Source organism: Salarias fasciatus, chromosome 11, assembly GCF_902148845.1.
Source record: "Salarias fasciatus chromosome 11, fSalaFa1.1, whole genome shotgun sequence".
Classification (NCBI taxonomy): Eukaryota; Metazoa; Chordata; class Actinopteri; order Blenniiformes; family Blenniidae; genus Salarias; species Salarias fasciatus.
In genome coordinates this window covers 30,804,511-30,826,148 of record NC_043755.1, presented here as the reverse complement: position 1 = coordinate 30,826,148, position 21,638 = coordinate 30,804,511, and the positions used below count along the sequence as shown (strand labels likewise).

The following is a 21,638-nucleotide window of genomic DNA, read 5'->3' as shown; positions in this document are numbered from 1 at the left end:
AAGGCTCCAGCACTCTTTCAGTGTTTTCCTTCTGGTTCACGCTCCAGTGTTTCAGCTTTACCAAGCTTCTCCCACATAATCTGCTGTTTATCAAACATTTCTGAACAACAAACCAGTTTCCTTTTCTATCAGATTCAAACCCTCCTCAGCTATAAACAGCGATGTATAAAAATGGCAGCATTATAACGGTAATTTAAGAAACTACAGAGCAAAAATGTAGCGAAACACACTGATAAACATGAAGTACACACTCCCACTAAATAAAGCTACTGCAGTGAAGTGAAAACAATTGTTTGTAAAAATGTATTATTGAAATGTCAGAACCTTCAGATGTATTTTTTGAATAATTGCTTATTTTAATAACATGTTTTCTGTACTCTGAATGGACTCACATGGTCAGGTGTGCCAATGACCAGCAGATGACACCACTGAACTCTTTTTTTTAAAGTGGACATCGTCAGTGTCTGGTACCTGCAGACGGAGAGAGTCAAAGAGCCAAATTTTACCATCATAAGCCTTGGCCTCCATTATAGATGAGTCAGCATTTAGAGAGTTTATACTGTATAACAAACCCCTAAATTTAAGTCTTATATTCAAAATACACTAATTATTTGTAAAAATACAGAACATAAATGTGTCTGATGTGAACATCCTGTCTGCAGGATATGCAAAGGTTAGTTCATAAAGTGAGCAAAAGAAGCTGAAATGGAGAAGTGATAGAGATAAATGAATCTGTCAAAAAGAAAAAAGGTATCAGACTTTTACACAGAAAATGGCTTCATGGAGGCAATGGAGAAAATAAGATCTGAATGCATTGTTTGTGGAGAAAAACTGGAAGATAAAAGTTTGAAATGAACAAACTGAAGAGACACCAGTCCACCAAAGTCCCCGAGAAGGAGTGTAAACCCAATGAGGTTCTCCTCAGAGAAAAGAAACTCAACATTACAGAATATGACTAATAAACTGGATTTCGCATACAGTGTGCTGTGAGGTTCCTCTGACCTTTTCTCAGCTGAACAGGGTCTGGTGGTGGTGGAGGGACGCCAGGGTTTAGGATGGTGAAAATGTGGATTCCTCAAGAAAAAAATTGGGGTTCACTGGTAAAGAAGGAGAGAGGAGGAGGACGGTGATGATTGTCTTGTTGCAGGTTTTTTCTTGCACTGTTACTGCTCTACAGTAGATTTCACAGATATCTTCACTTCAGTACGGTTCTACTTTTCTAGTTTTTCAGCTTCACTGTCACTGCTCAGGAAGGAAACCGTTGGTGCACTGTATTCATGTACATTCACAGAATAAACTATAAAAATGGTTCACTGGCAAAAACATTTTAGGTGCAGCACTTTGAGGGGGAGAAGAAGATTTACTACCTTTACTTGTTACAAACTTATTTTTCTGTCTGTATGTCTGCTTCAGTGAAGAATGTGACAACTTTTGTATCTTCTGGTGATGTTTTTGTGCAGAAACGTGTCAGGGAATTAAAACAACCACATTTAAGCAATCTGGTATTGATTATTTTGTTTTTACATATTAAGCTCCATTTCCTCTATGAGGACACAATCATTCCATTGTGAGGAAAGAAGAGACTGACTGAGGAATCAAGCAAAATAAAGTAAATGCTTTTTGAATCTTCGTAAATTGAACATTCCAAATTAATTAAGTTTTGAAACTCTGAAAATCTGCCACGATTCTCTTTCTGATCCCTTCGACAAAGTCCAGACTAACCACATCACAGTCAGGACGACCACTCAGTCCTTCACAGCATGATGCTTCTAAAACTCCATTTGCAGTAACACCAGAGAAATTACTTTTTTTGTTTTACATTAGTTTTACAACTGCGCATAAGATATTCAGTTTGCTTACAGATCCAAATGTTTGCTCATACAAAGCTGCAGGAATGAATGTCAACACACAGTCTCCCCTGCAGTAAAACTTTCATTGCAGCGCTGTTGGGGTGAATGCCAAATGTAATTTGGTGTCCTGCTTAAATCTCCAACATGAAGCATGAAAATGTCCATAAAACCTTTATCCTGCACGCCGCATGCAGAGTCTGATGTAAATCACCTAAACCATTTCAGTCGACTGCCCTGCAGCTAATTTGTATTGCTAGTCAAGCTCTCCTTTCCTTCGAGTTTAATCATTCCCTAACTTTCGAATGGCGTGGAGGGGAAGTATTAGTCACACCTAATTAGCTTATGCAAGGCTTATTAAACGGACACATGCGGAGCATAACGGGAATGAATACAACAGGAAAGAAAGGGATTCTCAGACACTAATTCTTGGCTGTTTTGCTGTTGTCTGATTAATTGTAATTTGTTAAATTATGGTGGTTAGCACAGGCGCCTCGCAGCGAACACATCCTCCTGACAGCCCGGCGCCCTCTGACAGTACAGACTCACCAGGGTCCACGGGGACTCTCTTCGTGAGACTACTATTTGACTATTTGAAGTGAAAACGCAAAACTTCAACTGCATTTCGGGTTTACATGACTGAAAGTGCATCTTTCTGAAAACTGGCTCCCAAGGTGGAACTTTTCGAAAACTGTCCAACTCCTCAGTTGGTCGTGTAAATGGAGGAAAACAACACTCTGAAAATGCTCAGGCTCGATCCTTGGCTGTGCTGGCATGACAGCACAACTAAAGCAGGGTGGATGAACGCATGGAGGGAATCAAGTTTGGTAAGGGACTCTGGATTCTGCTGTGTGGGTTTGCTCAGCACCAAGAGGCAGTGTTATGCTTTCGACACTGGGTCCTCCCAACTATGTGGATGATGACACTTTTAAATATATCACCTCTCTTAACACCGCAGTCGAGTGTTTTTTTATTTTCTTTTTTCAGAGAAACTCTTGAGATCTCAATCCAATCGAGCATCTCCGGGATGTACTGACCTGAGAAATTCATTTTATTTGTGTAAAAATGGCTAAAAATCAGAGCTTTCAAACATACCGGGTACATTCAGCCTTTCCTGTCACAGCTGGGATTTACTGCCGGTCTCCTACATTCAAGGTCAAACTTTTCAGAATTCACATCGATAGTTTGGGGCTGCGGCTTGGTTTTCTCAGGCCTTCGTGTTTCCTTCCACAGCTCAGAAACAAGCATCAAAGGTTATTCGAGTGTGTGTGTGTGTGTGTGTGTGTGTGTGTGTGTGTGTGCGTTCTCGTATTTCTATCCTTGTTGGGGCCAAATGTCCCCACAAGGATAGCAAAACGTGGAACGACGTGCCTTGTGGGGACCTTTTTCCGGTCCTAAGTAGGAGAAACAGTGTTTTCTTGACCATGTTGTTGTTACTGAAAAAAGTAAAAGTGCAAAAACATTTCTTTAGGGTTAGGCTTTATTGTGGTGTGGGTTAGGGTTAGGGTAAGGGTCAGGGTTAGGGGCTAGACATGAATGGGAGTCAATGGACGGTCCCCACAAGGATAGAAATACGAGACTGTGCGTGTGTGTGTGTGTGTGTGTGACTGCCTGTCTGTTTGTTTACGCTGTGAGGTTCTGGTGACCTTTGCAGGTTGCAGGATGTATGAGAGGTCGTCTGGGTTGTAACCCATTACAGAGAGTGTACTGAGTGTATGATCGAGTAATGCAGTGTGAGTGAGGGCAGTTGAGTATGAACGAGGTTATCATAGAGAAAGGATGAGAAGAAGAAAAAAAGATCAGAATGTGCCTCACAAACCTGACCTGGATGGAGAAGGTTTAAATTTAAATGGTCTGAAAAGCAGGAGTTAATCAAATAAGTTTAAAGTGGTTACAAAACCTGAGATTTCTCCTTCAATTGAAAACTAAAATCTTCCTGTCTTGGCCAGGTGATAGAATAAAGTGGCTATTTTCATTCTTATTTTGATGTGAGTTCACAAAATTGCACATTTTTCTCCCAGAAGGTTTTCTGTTTCAGATTGGGCCATGATTTGGTTGCACAGCCACACACCTCTGAAAAACACTCCGTCACAGACAAGGTCATACCTGCTACACATCATCACAACAATTTCAGATGAAGAAAAAAACATTTTTATGCTGGTTTGCGGTAAGAAATAACATAAAGCAGCATTTTTTGGGGAAAAGGATGATGATGATGTTTATTACTTTTATATAATAATACTAACATCTATTATTAGTATTATTATTTCATTTATAGTCAGTAGTTTTTATCCCACAAATATCTAATTGTAAATAAGTTAAAGGATGTGCCATTCAGAAGTTTATTCTTTTGTTTTTTTGTTCTGTTTTTTTGGTCTTGCCAGGATGACAAATATTTTTTGTAATGAATGTTCTCTTTCTTTCACAGATGCAAATTTTACTGTAAAATATCATGCCACCTTAATTTTGGTAAACATGTAGATATAGGCTACAGACACCAATGAAAAAAAAAGACTCAAAATATTGAATAAACGGTAGGCTATGCAAATTTTAGTTTTATATTTAACACTCATTTGAACGTGTTTTTTTTTTCACAGTGTTGTTGCACACTTCACCTGTTTGTTGTTTCAATAAAGTCAAGTAAAAAAAGAACTGATTGGTGGGAGGCGCCTCGTTGATGCAGGAGCGCGCAGGTGTGCAGAGGCGCGTGCAGGTGTTCTCAGGTGAGCGCGCCCTTAAAGCTGATGAGGTGAAGCTGCCCAGCATTTCCCTCCTGCAGCGTCCAGGTGAGTCCTGCTCTCTTCATTCCTCTGCTCCACTTGCAGCCCTTTCTTCTTCTTCTTCTTCTTCTTTGGTGTTTCTCTCCACGCGCCTCCGCCGCTGATGCAGTTAATTATCGTTTGACATTCAAAAGACTCTTTAATTAGCTCCGGGAACGACTGATTAACAGCAATCACCGTGCAGAACCGGAGGAATCATTGAGAGAAGTGATGTCGCGTTTCTCTGTTCTCGATGTGGAGACATCCACGCTTTACGCACGCGCACGCACGCGGCTGTGTGTTAGTCATGAATGCACCGCAGCTCTTATAAAAGCTTCCAGAAGACACCAGTGTGTCTGATGAAGCCTCAGCAGAGTTCATCTGCATGTAACGCAGATCTGCAGGGCGCGTGCCAGGCGCGCAGCAGGGGGGCTCTCCTTTTGTTCGTGGAGGCGGGAGGTGACGGGCTCAGCCCCCCCCCTGTCTGCTCTCAGGTGTCGCTTATTGAAGGGCAGATGGAAGATTAGACACCTGAACTGCGTGAAGCCTGTTCCTGACCCTCACTCTGCCCTCCGCCCGGCCTCCAGCTGAGAGGCACATCTGTCCAGCTCACACTGGTACTCAGAGGCAAGTGCAGTATGAATACTGACATTCACAGGCATCGTTAATCTTTGTCAGCGTGTCAAACATAAGGCTCGTGGGCCAAAGCCGGCCCAAGCAATGCACCGTCTGGACAACGTCACTCAGACACTGAATCGCCAGAAACAAACCCCCACCGGAGAGGGAAAGACAACATGACGAAGTGGAACCCTGACTCCCCGACTGGTCTGGAATCCGGAAATCCAGCCCTGAAGCCGTGATAAGCCAGGTTTGCACTTGCACGACTTTTTGCCACGATGTTGTCGTGGCAAGGCGTGCCAATCTGGTGTCACGAACCAGCAGGCTCCTGCACTGTTCACGACTAGTTCACACAAAGTTCATGACCAGTTCACGGACAGTTGGCGCACAGTTCACGGACAGTTGGCGCACAGTTCACGGACAGTTGGCGCACAGTTCACGGACAGTTCACGAATGCGCCCGGTAGTGTCGCGAACTGACACGACGCATTCACGGCAAATTCACGCATAGTTTACGCATAGTTTACGAGCTTCCCGCACCGCACGACGTGATTGCGCGCGCAATTACGCGCGTCATATAGGCTTCCCCAACCCCGGGTCAATTTTGGATTTGCTGTGGAACAGACAACATGCTGAACGCCAGAGACACCATCACTGCAGAGAAGAGAAGATCCTGTACCTGCAGCTGCTCTGTGTTGAAGAGCAGCAGAAAAGGCGCTGCCGAGGGCCCCGAGCTGAAGGGGGCCCTGACGGACGGCTGACATCAGTCAATTTCAATGACAAATTCAAGGCGCTACACTTGATGCTGCAACGACAGTGGGTCGAAAATCCCCCGCATGGGGCCCTTTTCCGGGTGCTCGCCGGTGGCCACGACTGGCACGCATTCTCCCGCATTGTCCCGACGCGTTCACAAGGAATTCGCGGACAGTTGGCGCATAGCTCACGGCCGGTTCGCGATATTTTATCGTGGACAAAATTTTGAACATTTCAAAATTCTCGTCCCGACATGGCACGCAGCCCCGACGGGTTTACGCGCACTTCACACCACTTTACGAGTGGTTTGCGACTGTTTGCGACTCGATTCGTGGCAATGCGTGCCACAGAATCGTGCAAGTGTAAACCTGGCTATACTCTGGCCCAGGTATCGGGGCCTCTTCATCGTGTTCCTCGGTGTCCTGCAGGTTTTCAGCTGCAGCACACCTGATTGCAATGAGGCCTCATTACCGGTCTTTTTGTCAAGCATGATGAAGACATGAACGTCAGATTGAGACGCGCTGAAGCAGGGAGAGACCTGAAACATGCAGCACTGTGGACCTCGAGGAACTGAAGGGCTGAGAAGACCTGTCAAATACCAGCGAGCACCTGTGCGTGCTTCCATCAAACATTCTCCAACTTTTTCTCTCGGTTGAGCGTCTGCTTCTTCAGATTTGCTCAGTCAGCTTTGTTTATGACCCACAATGCACTGGGCTCTGCATCACATCGGCTGTGTTCGAAACCGCATACTGCCTACTACATCCTTCCATACTCATACTATCCATCCTGCTTACTCAGTCCATCAAACAGTATGCAAAGCGTTTACACTACAGCATACTACATAATAACCCACAATGCTTTGCACTCCTCCCTGAGCAGAAATCGACCTGCTACAGCTGATTTCACTTTTGCTCTAAACTCTTCAAATGTATAACTTCATCTAGATATTTTTTTTGTAAATTAGCCGACAGAGTGGTCGTTTAGAGCCCGAGTGTGTCGTTTATTTGTCCGAATATCAGCCGTTTATGATTTTGTTCGGACGAATTCGGCGAAATTCAAGCCAGCAGCAGTGAGCAACGCACTTCTGGTTATTTTCACCAAAATAAACCACCCCTTTCCCTTTCTCATGCAAAAAAAAAAACCTCGGTGATAAATCTGTGCTTTTACTTTGAAAACAAGAAGGCAATCTTTCAGCAATATATCTCGCTTAACATCGCCGTTTGGACCGGTGTCCCGTTAACGGACCAGTGATGATGCCAATTATGATGCTTTACCAACGGAGAGTTTTTTCGGCTCTTCAACAAAGATGGGCTCGCCGTCTTCGGTACATCATGGTCGCTTTCAACATGGACTTGTTGTCAGATTTTTTTTTAAATATATTTTTCATCAATATAAATCCAATCAGAAATCTGGTAACATAACATACCTACGAGCACAAAAATTGGAGGGAAAATTATATCTAGAACCATACTCGGCTTGCTAAATGTACATCATTAAGAAACAATCATTGTGAACTGAATAAAGTTTATCCAAATGTCCGTCGCGTTGCATCTTGGGTAATTTCAGCATGAGTAGTGAACTCACGATGTCTACTCAACATTTCTGGCGAATGCAGTATGCATCCGGGAACTTCTCGCCTACTCAAAATCGCATACTGCCAGTGTGAACGCACTGCATACTCAATAAGTTAGTATGAGTAGTAGGTAAGTACGCGGTTTCGAACACAGCCATCCTCTTTTCAGGTGGATCAGAGTTCCTCTCTTTGGTCTGGGTGAACTTCCTGCCCAAACGGAGCAGATTATCCCTGAAACCATCTCTGGTCAGACCAGCAGCCCTGGAGTGAAAGCGCCTTCAGAGTAAAAGTATAAGTTCAGATGCTTCAAAGTGTTTTTTTATTTATTTTTTTCATACAAGTAAAAATATAAAGAGTCTGAAATAAAGCAAGTACATGCATGCATACACAAATGATAATTATTGGTTATTTATCCGTGTCTGTCAGTGTGGATACAGCAGCTCGGTGTTTAGCAGCAACACAGGTCATTTTGCAACTTGCATCAGTTTTAGATCAAACTAAATTGTTTTGATTTGTGAAGGAATCTTTCTTGAATTGACCATCTTCTGCTCTAATTTGACCCGTCACTGCAACTCCGAATCGTCCTTTAGAAGACGGGGGGGGGGGGGGGGGGGGGTAACTTCAATCATATTACTTGAAAATGTATGAATTATGCCATACTTGGAAACAACTGTGGTGTTGTTCGCAGTTTTTAAGCATTTTTGTGGATTTGCAGACGCCCTCAAACGAGATGGTTCGTCTCAAAGGGTTTGTCCTCAAGAAAAAATAAATGAGAAAAGATCAATTAAATCTGCACATTTACAAAACCAGTTACCATAGTGATCAAAGACTGGCTGCAAATGTGCTTTAAACATATTTAATACAATGAAAACTCTAAGAATGTAAAATTCAGTTTATTAAGTCTTATTAAGTCAGACGGCACAATCTCATATCTAAATGCTACAATGATAATGAAGGCAATTCTGATTCTTTTGAGAAGCGTCTGCTCAGTTTAATCAGAGCTACTGTTCATCTCTGTATCAACACGTTGCTGATTCGATTGTTTTTGAGGAATGAATGAATCACACACCTTTTGTGTAATTCTTCTGAGGATGTTTAAATTAGTACGACATGGTTTTTGTGCCACATTCTGAAATATTGTCGATATATTTCTCATTGCGAACCTGCTCCTGTTGTGCTGTTTGGCCAAGAGCAACAACTCAATAAAAACATGTTGCTGGTGGGTTGCCAGGTAACAGAAGTCACGACTGTTGGTCTCGGCAGCTCCTCCATGCCAACATGAGAACGACGCCAGTCTTATCTGAAGCGGTTATGTCTGCCCTACATTCAAAATGAAGTGAAGATCAGCAATTCTTCTTCCTTCACTGCAGAAATCGGCCACTGAAGCGGCTCAGTTGACGTGCTGTAAACATTTAAATGACCCTCCAATGCAGAGCTTTGTAGCTGCAGAGTCTGAGTTCAAGCCGATTCCCTCTGCCCCGCAGCGCCTCTGCCAAGATGCATATTTGGCAAACTGGATGCTGCAGCCTCTCTGACACATCCTGCAGCAGCCGACGAGACGGCGCTGCTGCATCCAAGGACCTCTGCTGCAACGGAGCCCATTCTGGACGTCTGCGTTTGATTTGTGTTCCCACTCCTGTAATCTGTTCCCCTGTTGCTTGGCTTTGTAGGGCGGCGACGAAATGTGTTCCAGTCTGCAAGGAGCGATGGAGGAACTCATCAAGGTGTTCCACCGCTACTCGGCAAAGGAAGGTGACAAGTACAAGCTGAACAAAAAGGAGCTGAAGATCCTGTTGCAGGAGGAGCTCTCCGATTTCCTGGCAGTGAGTGTCTGTTGACCCAGCGCCCAAACTTCCTTCCACATGAACCCTGATGATACTGTATATCATCTTTTAGTCAACTGTAAAGTCAAATAATTAATCACTGCAAACTCCAGCAAAATCTGTTTCTATACAGTTAAAAACGATCAGTGTCTTTACTATAGGTGACCTACCATTTCTGTTAAACCCTCACTGGGATTATAATCTTATTTGGACTCGTGTCAGGAGATTGGAGCGGGCTGTTGTCTGTGCCGGAGCTCTGTGATATACGCCACAGTGTAACATCGCCTATTAAGGCTCCGTCGGCTGCTAATGAGGCGAGTTCACACTGCGTTTAGCAGCCAGCGATAACATCAGAGCCATGAGAGGAGCGTTTAATGACAGCACACTGTGATACCCGCGGGACGGTTCTGACAAGCGACAACAAACACAGGCTCCAAGAATAATATGTACAGAACTGTCTGCAAGAAGAGGCTCAGAAACACCTTCAAACGGGGGGAGGCTGGGGGTGTTTTTACAGTTACCACACTGTTGGATCACATTTTGAACTGCGGTGACGGAGTTCAAGAGCAACTGTTGTTTAGCAGCTTCAGTAGCTTTTTCAGGTATCGGAGTATTTTCCTTTATATTTTACATTTGAGAAGAAAGTTCAGAGGCCGCGAACAGCCCAGTTTCATCGGGAGTGAGCCAGGCAGACAACGGATACCATGATAATCTTCAAATGTAAACTTTAAAAATTCTTTATATATCTGTAATGAAAATGTCCATTTTCACAAAACCAGATCATCATGCCAGGAGAAGATGTTTAATATAAAGCCACTTTTAATGGAACCACATGACGCAAAATAAAGTGAAATGTCCCCAAAAAAAACTTGGTTTTACACATTCTCCCTGACTGTGTGGTTTTGAGGTTGATGCTAGTTAGCTTCTTTCATGGAAGCACCACTGATGTCTCAGTGTTGTCTGTTACTCATAAGAAATGTTTTAATGCACTTTATTTAAATAATTTTTACAACTCGTTTGGCCTGATTAGGGCCTCTTGTGGGACATTTTTGGCCCACAGGCTTTATGTTTGACACTCCTGACTTTGCAGGTTAGTTTTTTGTGCCATTGTTATCGTTTTAATAAGTTTTATAACTGCGTCTTACAACTGTTGCAGGCCATGACTGGCTTCACATCATGGCTGTAGAGCCTCCAATGTGCCAAATTCTGACCTGTAATGCTGTCTGGAGTCTTGTAAATACTGCTGATTAAGGTTGTTTCTTTTTCAAACTGTGGTGTTTTGTTTATTCTCTCTAGTGCTCCAACGACCCCCGCGTGGTGGAGAAGATCATGGGCGACCTGGACGAGAACCGGGACGGTGAAGTGGACTTCCAGGAGTTCGTGGTCCTGGTCGTAGCGCTGACCGTGGCCTGCAACGAATACTTCGTGGATTCTCACAAGGGGAGGAACAAGGGGGACTCCAGTTAAGGCTCAGGCTCTACTCAACACACACCGTTAGGAGTTTAAAACTTTAAATTGTGCCTTGTTAAGTGAAAAGACGTCGGAGTCGATGTTTTTATTTGTCCCTTCAAGTCTTCCTCCTTAATAAAGATGCTGTGAAGATGAGTGTCTTTTGACACGGTGCCTTCTTTCTCTGAACGTCATGGAAAAGCTGTGCAGGCAGGCCTGACGGGGCTTCTGAGTTTTCTGGCTACTTTGAGCACCACCCAGTGTCAAATCGCAGTAAGCTCGCGACATCCTGCAGATCCTGACGTCATCCCTCCTCCTAATCCAGCCGCGGCCGCTCATCCGCCGCCGCTCGCCCTCGGGTTCTGGGTCTGCAGGCACACGAGGTGACGTCAGGTCTGGAGGCTGTGGGAGTCGGTCTCATCAGGCTCATTTTCTGAGAAGTCGCACATAAACCCGCCGTTCAGAGCTTTTTATGCAAATCATTCAACTCAGACTAGATAGAGCGTTCATTACATTTGAACACCGCAGGCGTCATTATGATTCTTTAAAGTAATTTGTTTCCGCAATGAAATGAGATTCTGTCCACTGAAGAGAGTCATCTGCATGAAAATGAAAATATATTCATTTCAGGGGAAAACACAATCGGCTCATTGTGTCGAGTTTATATCTGAAGTCTTCATCACATTCTGGGTTGAATGATGTGTAGTGGGCAGGACTCTCGGCTCACATTCAGGGGTCACTGGTTTGAGCCCGAGCTGCGGGGACAATAATGACCAGTAAGTTGTTGCATTGTTTGCTTTACTGAATTAAAAATGGTTAAAATTACTGCATAATTAACCATTATTCTCTTAAATTCCACTCTGTAATCCAGTAACGTTTTAGATTATTGGGGAAAAAAATGACATCTGATGACACCGTTTAGTTATTGGCTGAAATTAATCTAAAATGGATATTACTATAGGATTAACCATTTTAATGTCAACTGCAGCTTTTACATTTTAAATGTTACATTTCTAATGAAATAAACTATCAGATTATTGGCAATATGTTATGACTTCAATATCCTGTTACATTATTGGTATTTTTTTTTTACTTTTGTGGCTTTATTACATTTTTTAAATGATTAAAGTCATTACGTGACAGGCCGTTGTCGCATTACTGGTTGTTACAAGGTGACACAAAGACATTTAACAGGAAATCTGAACATAAATAACACGTTGGATCCAAATGATTTAATTATGGGATAATTCATGGCCTTCAGATAATATAACTGAGGACATCTTTGTGTCAAACACTGAACAACTGGAGCTGCTTCTACAAGATATCCTAATTACTTTAACTCACGACTGAGTCTGTTATTCATCCATCCATCGTTCTATTATCATCCATCTTTGTATGAATAAATGAATGGATTCCTCCATTCAGCCTTCTCACCCTGAGTCAACCCTGCACAGCATATAATGGTAAGAAAGATATATATCAAAGGTCTTTGTTCCATTTTGGGTTTCTTTTCTTGAGTCTGATCAAAAAGATAATTGAAGTTGCAAATGTCGCACGGACAAAGTAATCTGACATTTTAAATGACATTTCAATCTAAAACTACAATAGTCAGACAAACTTTGCAGCACCTTCAGCCAGCAGTGTGTCCACTGTGAGCGTCGTGTCGGAGCAGCCTGATCCTCCGCCCTCATTAACACAGGCCTCAGCGGACCACACACAATACTGTCTGAAGAAACTCAATGCAATCCCTCACAAAGTCCTGCCGCTTCATTTATTATGCAGAAGCAGCTTGTCTCGCAGGCATTTATGGCCAAATTCATCCGAAGCTCCGGTGTCGATACACAAGATAGCGCGGCGGTGTCTGCTGCCGGCCAGCAGATAAAGAAGGAATCGATGGAACATTATTCTCTAATGCTTCATTGATTCATTTTGCATTTTGCTTGGAAAAAGAGCTGTTATGTGAAGAAGTTTTATATATCTGCAGAAACAGTTCCAACACTGTCTCCTGAACGTGACGGAGAAAAGCAGCGAATAAATGAGAAATGTGAAAGTATTAGTCAAACAGCTGATCATCTGGCACTAAAATACTGAAGGATCAGAAAAGAAACTGAATAGATGCATCCCATCCCGTTCGAAGGGTTGCTTGAATTTCTTTCTCAGTTCAAATGTTTAAACACTGAATACTCTTTCTTCTTTCAGCTCCTGAAAACACTTCACAGATAACTGAAAATATTTCAACTTTCACCTCTGAAAACACATTTAATGAAGTGGTTATGGAGACTGACCTTCATGTCTCCCAAAATTCTTAAAACAAAACCTCTTTGAGCCACTTAAACTCTTCAGTTGAAGGGAATAATGGAAAGAAAACACACTTCAGTGTTCATGAGTTCTGCTGAGAACTTCCACTTTTATACATTCGATACTTAACTCTACTGAACATGTCAACTTCTCAAGGAGGCTTCATTTCGTCAACTTTAACACAACTACTGTAGACTTCATCGTGTGTGTGTGTGTCCAGTAAAATTTGACTATTTCAAATGTTTCATCTCTGTAAAATGTCATTAACTTGAGCTAAGATTCCACAACTTTGTGCACAAGAATGATTTCTAAACAGATTTTCATTGATTTGAATCCAGTTTGTGTGTTTTATTCAACATTTGCGCTCTTGGTGATGAGAAATGAGTAGCCGAGATAATTAGTGTAAAAACTGCGTCCTCATTTCCCACATGCTGACACGCACACAGCCATATGCATGCACTTGCACTCTCACACCCTCATCCACACATGCACGCTGATACGCACACACATGCACACACACAAATGTGAATATACGGTCTTCACAGCGGCAGTAACTGTGATATTTTTGCAGAGTATCATCCAGGGCTTAATGAGTGACGACACCAGGAGGCGTCGCGATGCTTTAATCCAGACGAGGATCCAGCAGCGCAGCAGAATCTGAGCCTGAGCGTCTTCAGCAGCCTGACTCAGGGAAATCTTCCCGTGACGAAGCTGAAACCTCTAAATGCTGAAACCTCTTCCCAGGTTGTGTTTTCTCTCCTCTTCTCTGTCTCTGTAAAACTTCTGACTCTGCCATCCAAAACAATGGTAAAAGATTCCCTGGGAGCGAGAACAGATGCTCAGAGTGTAGCTTCATAAATTTGATTGAAAACGGAGTCATTTGGGCGCTTTAATGTCCCATAGAGTTTTCTCTGTGTGTTTTTCAGCCGGCTTCACAGTCACTTCCATCTCGTTGTAAGCCGTCATCCCCTCCGGCTCTTCTTTAACAACTCGTCTTTCAGCTCTTGGACGCCGTCCAGAATTTTAGGTGTAAAATGTGTACATTCTCCTTCCTTCCCCGAAGAGCCTGCAAACCATTGAAACAGCACAAACACGCAGGTGGGAAACTCTGCTGGTGAAGCAGGAAGATTTTCTATCAGGACGGCTGAATCACCCGTTCCTTATCTGCTGCAGCTCTAATGAAGCCTCTCTGGGGCGGCGGAGGGATAATCAAGCTGGACCGCGACCTTTTCATTGAGTGAGTTTCAACAGTTAATCAGGAATCGATGGAAAGGAAAGATGAAAGTCAAACTCTACGAAGGAACTCAGGCTAAAAGAAGCAGAAGAAGTCCCTGAACTATTCAATTTAGACAAATGCAGTAAACGGAGCTCACAGATGATCTTAAAGCTGCAGGTGAAAGCTGTTTTTTTCTCTTCATACAGAGAAAGATGCTGCAGTGAGTCAGACTGTAATGATTAACACAAATAATAAGATGGATTATTGCCAGAAGCTCATTTGTCGTTCTTGTCCTTAAACATGTTGATCACAAACAGACAATATTAACATTTTACAGACAAAGAATGAGAGAGAAAAAGGAAATAATCCCAAACCAATAGAAATAATGGAGGTAAAATTCTCTCTGATATATTCTCCATATTTCTTTAAAGTGCAGAAGTATAGAAGGTGTTCTGGGAATAAGACAGAACCCACTTCGTGCTTGAGAGACTGCTGCCCAGCGACCCTTCACATCGCCCTGCTGCACTAACAACAGCCTGCTTTCCACGCCCTCGTCTCAGGGATGGTGGAAACTCGACATTTCAGCCTAAAACCATCCAGAAAGATCAACTCCCAGCAGGCGGAGAGTTAAAACTCATTACGGCGCTGCCAGAACGGCAGGAGCGGTGGACACATAACGGCCCGGCGGAGCAGCTCAGATGTGGCTAAACGCGCTTTGTCTTCATTAATGTGGGGCGAAGAAACAGCCGAGGTTAAACGCGGCCCTCAGAAGGGCCGCACACAAAGGCGAAGGCTGCCGAAGAAACTCAATACAGCCTCACCAAGTTCATTCCAGCTTCTTCAATTATGTAACAGCGGCTTATCTGGCTGCCATTAAGGCTGGAACTGCTCCGGTGTGACGATACGGTGCAGGCAGACGTAAAATATTGTTGTTTGGTCTGAGACACACAGAGGAGGTCAAACGGAGTGGGAAAGGGAGCAGGCGTGTGTCTGCAGTGCCATCAAGTGTCTGCCAGCGGCACCTGAAGAGACGGACTTCACAGGAGTCTTCTGACGGAGAGCAGCAACTTCTCCTTCTGCAGATCGAGGTGATCCCTGCGTTCCAGTGAGCCGGGAAGTTTCTGCAGTGACGCAGGGCGCCTGCTTTCTGCTTAGAGACTTCTGCTTTCTGCTTGATTAATTAATTTATTAATGAATTCATTCTTTCATGCCGTTCTTTCTTTCTGTTGCATCATATTTAACATCCGTGAAGGTTTAGTAACTTTTCTGATTTCCTGCTACCTGGATTTAATTTCCCCTTTTCAGACTGTTCAATGTTTCTCAAGAACTGAATCCAACAAACTGAAAAAAAGCTAAAATTTCAACCTTTGGGCTCATTAAAATAATGACTGTTTCATTTTCGTCCAGATGTTTACATCAACCAGGCAGAAACTGTCAATCAAGAAAAACTGGCAAACTGCAAGATAAAAGGTTCTCAAAATGTATGTTTTTTAACTTTAAAAAATGCTATTACTGCTAATTCATTCATACTATCTATTATTGGCAATTTATTCATAGGTTTTCCACTGACGCTTGATTATTATTATCCTATCCCAAAAAAGTGTCGGTTTTGTGTTTATTTATGTTCCATTATAAATCCTCATGAAAGTCTTCAGTTGATTTAATCTAAACTATTTTATTGTGTGTTTATGCTGCTGGAAATGTGAATTTCCCCATAGAGATGAATAAAGTACAGCATCTATCTATCCATCTATCTATCTATCTATCTATCTAGTACCCCATTTGGCCAGTAGATGGAGACAGAGACTTCATGACTGATCATTACCTTCAGATTAACATGGTTTACATCCATTATTTCCACACAATTTACACTAACTGCAAAAACACACACACACACACACACACACAATCACACACACACACACACACACACTTTGACGGTCATTTGTCTCTTTCAGTATGTTCTGATTTGATTTGAGTTTTGGGATGATTTTAAACTATTCCAAATATAAACAACTGACACAGATTTGATATAAGATGTTGAGTAAAGCCTGCAGTTTAAATGTTGGAGCTGTGTTTCGCAAACTGAAAGTGATAACCAATGATAATTTATGTCCAAAAAAATCACTTCTATAATCTATTATCTTCCCTTTGTTTGTTTTGGTGAAGAATAAAAATGTTTGACGCTGTCTCTGTTAATTGATATATGATACTGTTTCAAAAAAAGCAATGTTTTGTCATTTTATACACTCAAATATGGTTTTAAATTTGTTTTTCTAACTTCTTTTTCAATGTTTACTCAAACACTGTTTATTTAATACCAGGTTTGTTACATTTAATGTCTTGTAAAAGCCATCCTGTATAAATGGAGGACCGTGTCAGTATGAGTGAGTGGGTATGAGTGTTGGGTTGGGGCGGGGGGGAGTGAGGCGGGAGAGGACAGGGGGTGGGAGGGGTGGGCCGGGCGGTGGACGGGGGGGTGGGTTCCGGGTGGGGGGGTGGGGGGGGTGGGGGGGGTGGGGGTGATGCCCTGGATCTCGGGGTGTGTGGCCGGAGCGCTGGGGGGTGTACTGGCCTGGGGTGGGTAGCCGCCCGTGTGGGCTGGTTCTCCCGGGTGGGTCATGGCCCTCCGCCTGGGTGGGGGGTTGGCTCCTGGGCTCTTGGGCCTCGGGCTCTCGGCCCTGCCCGCCCCGGGCGTCCGGCGCCCGGGGTGGACCGGCTCCTGCCGGTCGTGGCTCCGCGGGGCCCGGGCCCCAGGACTGCCGGGGTCCCCGGCCGGGGCTTTCCTCTGCCCCGTTTCTGGACTGGAGCGTGGGCGTCTGCCTAGGGGGGCGGCTTGGATCCGGGCTCTGTGATGTCCGCCGGCTGTCTGGGCTCTGAGGGCCTCTCTGGCCTGCTTCTGGCCTTCTCAGAGGTCAGAGGTCATATATGCATGATCACTATCACCATCACTGTCACCATCATATTCACATGATCACGTTGATCTTTAATCACTCTTCACATACTGGGTTACCTTGTCTTCTTGTGGTGGTTAGTGTTGAGACTTTGGGTGGCTAAAAGGGAAAAAAAATAAATAAAATAAATAATACTAATTAATGGGTTTGGATAATTTTGTTACATTAAATTGTTTGAATTAAGATAGAAGTAATCTGAAGTAAGTAATGGGAAATAAGAAGAAATGAGTTCTTTGGATATGTTTGAATATATTTTCTATTTAAGTGTGGCAATATGGCGGACTTCGGGTTGGTCTTATTTTGAAAGGGTCATCTCCGCCAGCACCAGGAGCACACAGCCCGTCGGTATGTTGCAGCTACTGTTTGATTTTAAAAGCACTGTTGATGCTTATTCATGTGCCTTAACGTGTGCCTCACCGGGCCAGTGTTGATCGTCGCTTGAGCGTCGCAGCCTGCAGTGGGGTAAAAAACCTGGGAGTTGTGGCATTTAGCGGCGTTAGCATCCGGCTAGCGGCGCTAACGGCGCTAGCGGCGGCTCAAACTTGTTATTTGCTGTTGCTCGGCGTCTTACTCTTGCTCGGCGGCTTACAGCACTGGTAGCGGCGAGAAGCATTGGTGTCGATCTGTTTTAAAATGCTGCGCTTTGGTGATCTAAGTTCCTATTTACTTTAAGAGCATGTTGTTTACATGGGAAGCGACTCCTGAGTGCCAGGCTCAAACTGCGCATGCCCAGTAGCGCAAGGCATTCTGGGCAATGTAGTTTCTGATTGATTTAATCCGACTTTATTTAGTTTGATATTGCAAGCTTTTTCTTGATTACTGGTTACATTCAGGTGATTGCATTGTAATGCTTTATTTTATTGTATTTCAGGTTTATGACCTGTGGTCATTGGATTAAATAAAAAGAATACAAATGACAAACACGAGTTGTAAATGGTGTGCTTCCTGGTAAGCCTTTTCGGAGGGCTCAAACCACAAAAATCCGAACAGTCATAAACCGTGGCTCGGTTCTGAAGAAAAAGGTGAAACAAAGTAAAGACTGCTCAACATCTGTAAACGGCAAATTGCCCACCTACAAAGTCATCTGCCCACCTGCTAACTTAATGGCTGATAAATAAACTATTGAAACCAAAAAGAGGAGAGAGTCTATAGAAAAATAAGACTACTTAAACCCAGTTGGAATAAAGTTTATTCAGTCAATCAAAGGCAAAAGGTACCAAGATGGCAACAAAAGAGGAGGAGCTGGAAAGGCTGAAGCAGAAGCGTTCAGCAGCTCAGACTGCATTCACCAAAAGAGCCAACCACATTACTTCCAGAGTTAATGCACTGGGAGAAGGTGAAATGAGAAGTGAGTGGAGGAACCTTAAAGTGGACCACTCCAGAGTTAGAGATGCTGGATTTGACTACTCCATGGCCCTGAGAGAAGCGAACAGTGAAGAAGCTGCAAAAAAGGCAGACAACGTCGACGAGAAAACAGCAGAGTGTGACTGTAAGTTTGATGAGGTTGAACATGTCGTCTTAAAAAGCTTCTGGACCAGGTTTGCTGAAGAGGAAATCACTAACCTCACGAAAGAGGCTGAGTCTGCCATGGACAAGGCCGAGGCAGCTGACCATCGCCAGATGACCGGAAGGCAGCGTGAACTAATGAATCGAAGCTTGGAGCGGGATGTCTACGAACTCGAGAACGGATTGAGTAAGTGGATGGATTTGATTCCCAGAGCCAACGTAACGGAGACCAAAGATTGTACTAGAAGGCTGAAGAAACGGCGTGAGAAGCTGTGGGATGAGTGGACATGGCAAGGCAGCCTCCGAGGCTGGGACCAGCGGAGTGAGAATTCAGATGGTGCAGGAGAACAAGGTGAGGATAAAGAGCATGACGAAGCCAGTGAGAAAGAAGCTGCTGTCAGTGCTCAACCTAAACCTGAGCTGAGTTCCCCTTTAGATTCTCACAACCCTGTCGGTGGCCCCCAGCCTAGCCTGCCCCACATGCCACCCAGTCTGAGCTACGGTGTACTCCCTAATGCCTTCAACACACTGCAGGGTGATTCTGGCCCACACCCAATCCCATACAATTTCAAGCCGCAGATTAGTCTGGAGCGGGCACGCCTACCAATGTTCTCTGGTAACATAAGAGAGTACTACCGCTGGAAAGCTGAATGGGAGGACCTACAGCAGCTGGGAAACCCTCTTGGGTTGGACAACGTAAAGAAGTTCCACCTACTGAGCAGCCTCGATGAAAGGATTAAGAGGGACCTTGTGTTATCCAGCTGTGGCTCTTCCGATGACGTGTTCAGGCTTCTAGACAACAAATATGGAAACAAGCCAAAAATAGTGCTGCTGATTTCAAAAGAGGTGCAAGGACTTCCAGCTGTTAAGGGAAATCACCCCAGAAAGACGATCGAACTGATTCAGGCCGTGGAGAGAGCTCTACGTGACCTCCAAGTCTTGGGTGAGGAAGACGCTGTAAAAAATCGAGTGGTTGTGCATTCAATTGAAAGTAAACTTCCTGAGTCCCTGAAGGAGAAGTGGCTCACCCATAAAAGTGATCCTGGAAGTGGGTTTTCACCACAAAACCACTTTGATTGTCTGCTGCAGTACCTGAAAAAGCAAGAGGACATCCTTGAGGAGCTGGATCAGCTACAGCCCACCTCTGCTGACAATCCAGAGAGGGCAAATGACAGAAGGAAAGAAAAGAAATCTTTCACCAAAGCCAGCTTGGGAAAAACTCAAGGAGGCTCTCGACCAAACTCATGTATTGCATGTGGAGACAGCGAGCATGCAGGCAGATTGTTTGCCTGCAAAGTCTTCAAGAAGCTCAACCTCATCAGTAAGAAAGCTCAGCTAAAGAGAGCAGGAGCATGTTTCAAGTGCTTACTCATCCACGATGAAGACGGGAGCTGCACTCAAAAATATCTATGCTCAAGAGACGACTGTCGGAAAGAGGGGCCCTCAGGTCACAACTACTTGCTCTGTCCAAAGCCACTGATCAAGAAGAAAGACAGTAAGAGTGACGAGCAGAGCAACACAAAGGTAGAAAGAAGGGGACTTGGATTAACAGAGAAACAAGAAGAGCTTTTTGCTAAACTGTCTCCTGAGCTCAAGGCAGAATTCAAAGAAGCTTTCTCAAACAAGATCTCTACAACTGTGTGTGCCAACACTGACTGTGAGCTGAAGGAGCATCCAGTTATAATGATGCTACTGGAAGCAACAACAAACTCAGGCCACCTAATTGGTACATTGATCGACCTGGCTTCGGATACCAACTACATTTCCAACGAAGCTGCAGAACGTCTTAAGCTCAGAGGGGAGAACATAAAGCTGATTGTTCAAGGCGTCGGAGAGATGGAGAAGACAGTCAACACCAAAAGATACACCCTGAGGCTTCGAGTGAAGACTCCGAAAGGTACAGTGGTGGAGCAGAAACTTATCTGTTACGGCCTGGAAAATATTGCAAAGGTGAACCAAGCAGTCACACCACACCAACTGCAAAAGTTCTTCCCTGATGTAGCGCTTCAGGACTTAGTCCGCCCAGACAAGATCGATCTACTGATCAGCCACAGAGAAGGCCGCCTGGTCCCACAACCAATCAGGAAGGTGGGAGACCTCGTCCTCTGGGATGGACCGTTGGGGAAGGCTATTGGAGGAACCCATCCTGGCCTCTTTGAAGAGATTGACCTGGAAGTACACAGGTCTGAAACTCACTTCGCTCGGTCAATGAGAACGGCTTCAAGCATGTACAAGGAACTTCGCATGGATCCAGCAGGACCCAGCGAAGCTCAAGTGAAAGGACCAATACTCCGAAGCACAGCAACAACCAACAAAGAAGTCCTCGAATGGTTCAAGTGGGACAGTGTTGGTGCAGCGTGTGACCCTCAATGTGGAGGCTGCAAGTGCGGTGGGTGTTCTCCTGGAGGCAAAGAAATGACCCTCGGAGAGGAACGAGAAATGGAAAAAATTAAGGAATGCCTTACCTATATGCAAGCTGACAAGCACAGTGAGTTCCCCCACTGGGACGCAGCTTACCCTTGGAGGGGAGATCCTTCAACATTACCAGACAACAGGCGTGCAGTGGAAGCAACCTTTCTGAACACAGAAAGGCGCCTCGAGAAAGAGCCAGAATGGAAAGCTGCATACAAAGAGCAAATCCATGAGATGATCTCAAGAGGAGCTGCTGTCAAGTTCACAGATGTGGAAATCAACAACTGGAAGGGACCTAAGTGGTATATCAGCCATCTAGTTGCCCCAAATCCTCACTCAATCACTACTCCAGTGAGGATCGTTTGGAACAGTAGTCAAGAATTCATGGGAGTGAGTTTGAATGATCTACTGCACAAGGGACCAGATGTCCT

The 21,638-nt window shown here is 44.2% G+C and overlaps 1 protein-coding gene across 1 annotated transcript; it reads left to right on the top strand.

Moving 5' to 3' along the window:
• Positions 1 to 9,231: 9,231 nt before the first annotated feature.
• Positions 9,232 to 10,839, top strand: s100a1 (S100 calcium binding protein A1). Its single transcript, XM_030103483.1, has 2 exons — positions 9,232 to 9,372; positions 10,669 to 10,839. The coding sequence occupies exons 1-2, from the start codon at positions 9,232 to 9,234 to the stop codon at positions 10,837 to 10,839; spliced, it is 312 nt and encodes a 103-aa protein (XP_029959343.1).
• The last annotated feature ends 10,799 nt before the right edge of the window (positions 10,840 to 21,638 follow it).

Bases quoted from the DNA above. Each gene is read 5' to 3' on its own strand.
- s100a1 (XM_030103483.1), top strand. From the start codon at position 9,232: ATGTGTTCCAGTCTGCAAGGAGCGATGGAGGAACTCATCAAGGTGTTC. The intron at 9,373-10,668 runs GTGAGTGTCTGT...TATTCTCTCTAG, and splicing joins AGCTCTCCGATTTCCTGGCA to TGCTCCAACGACCCCCGCGT.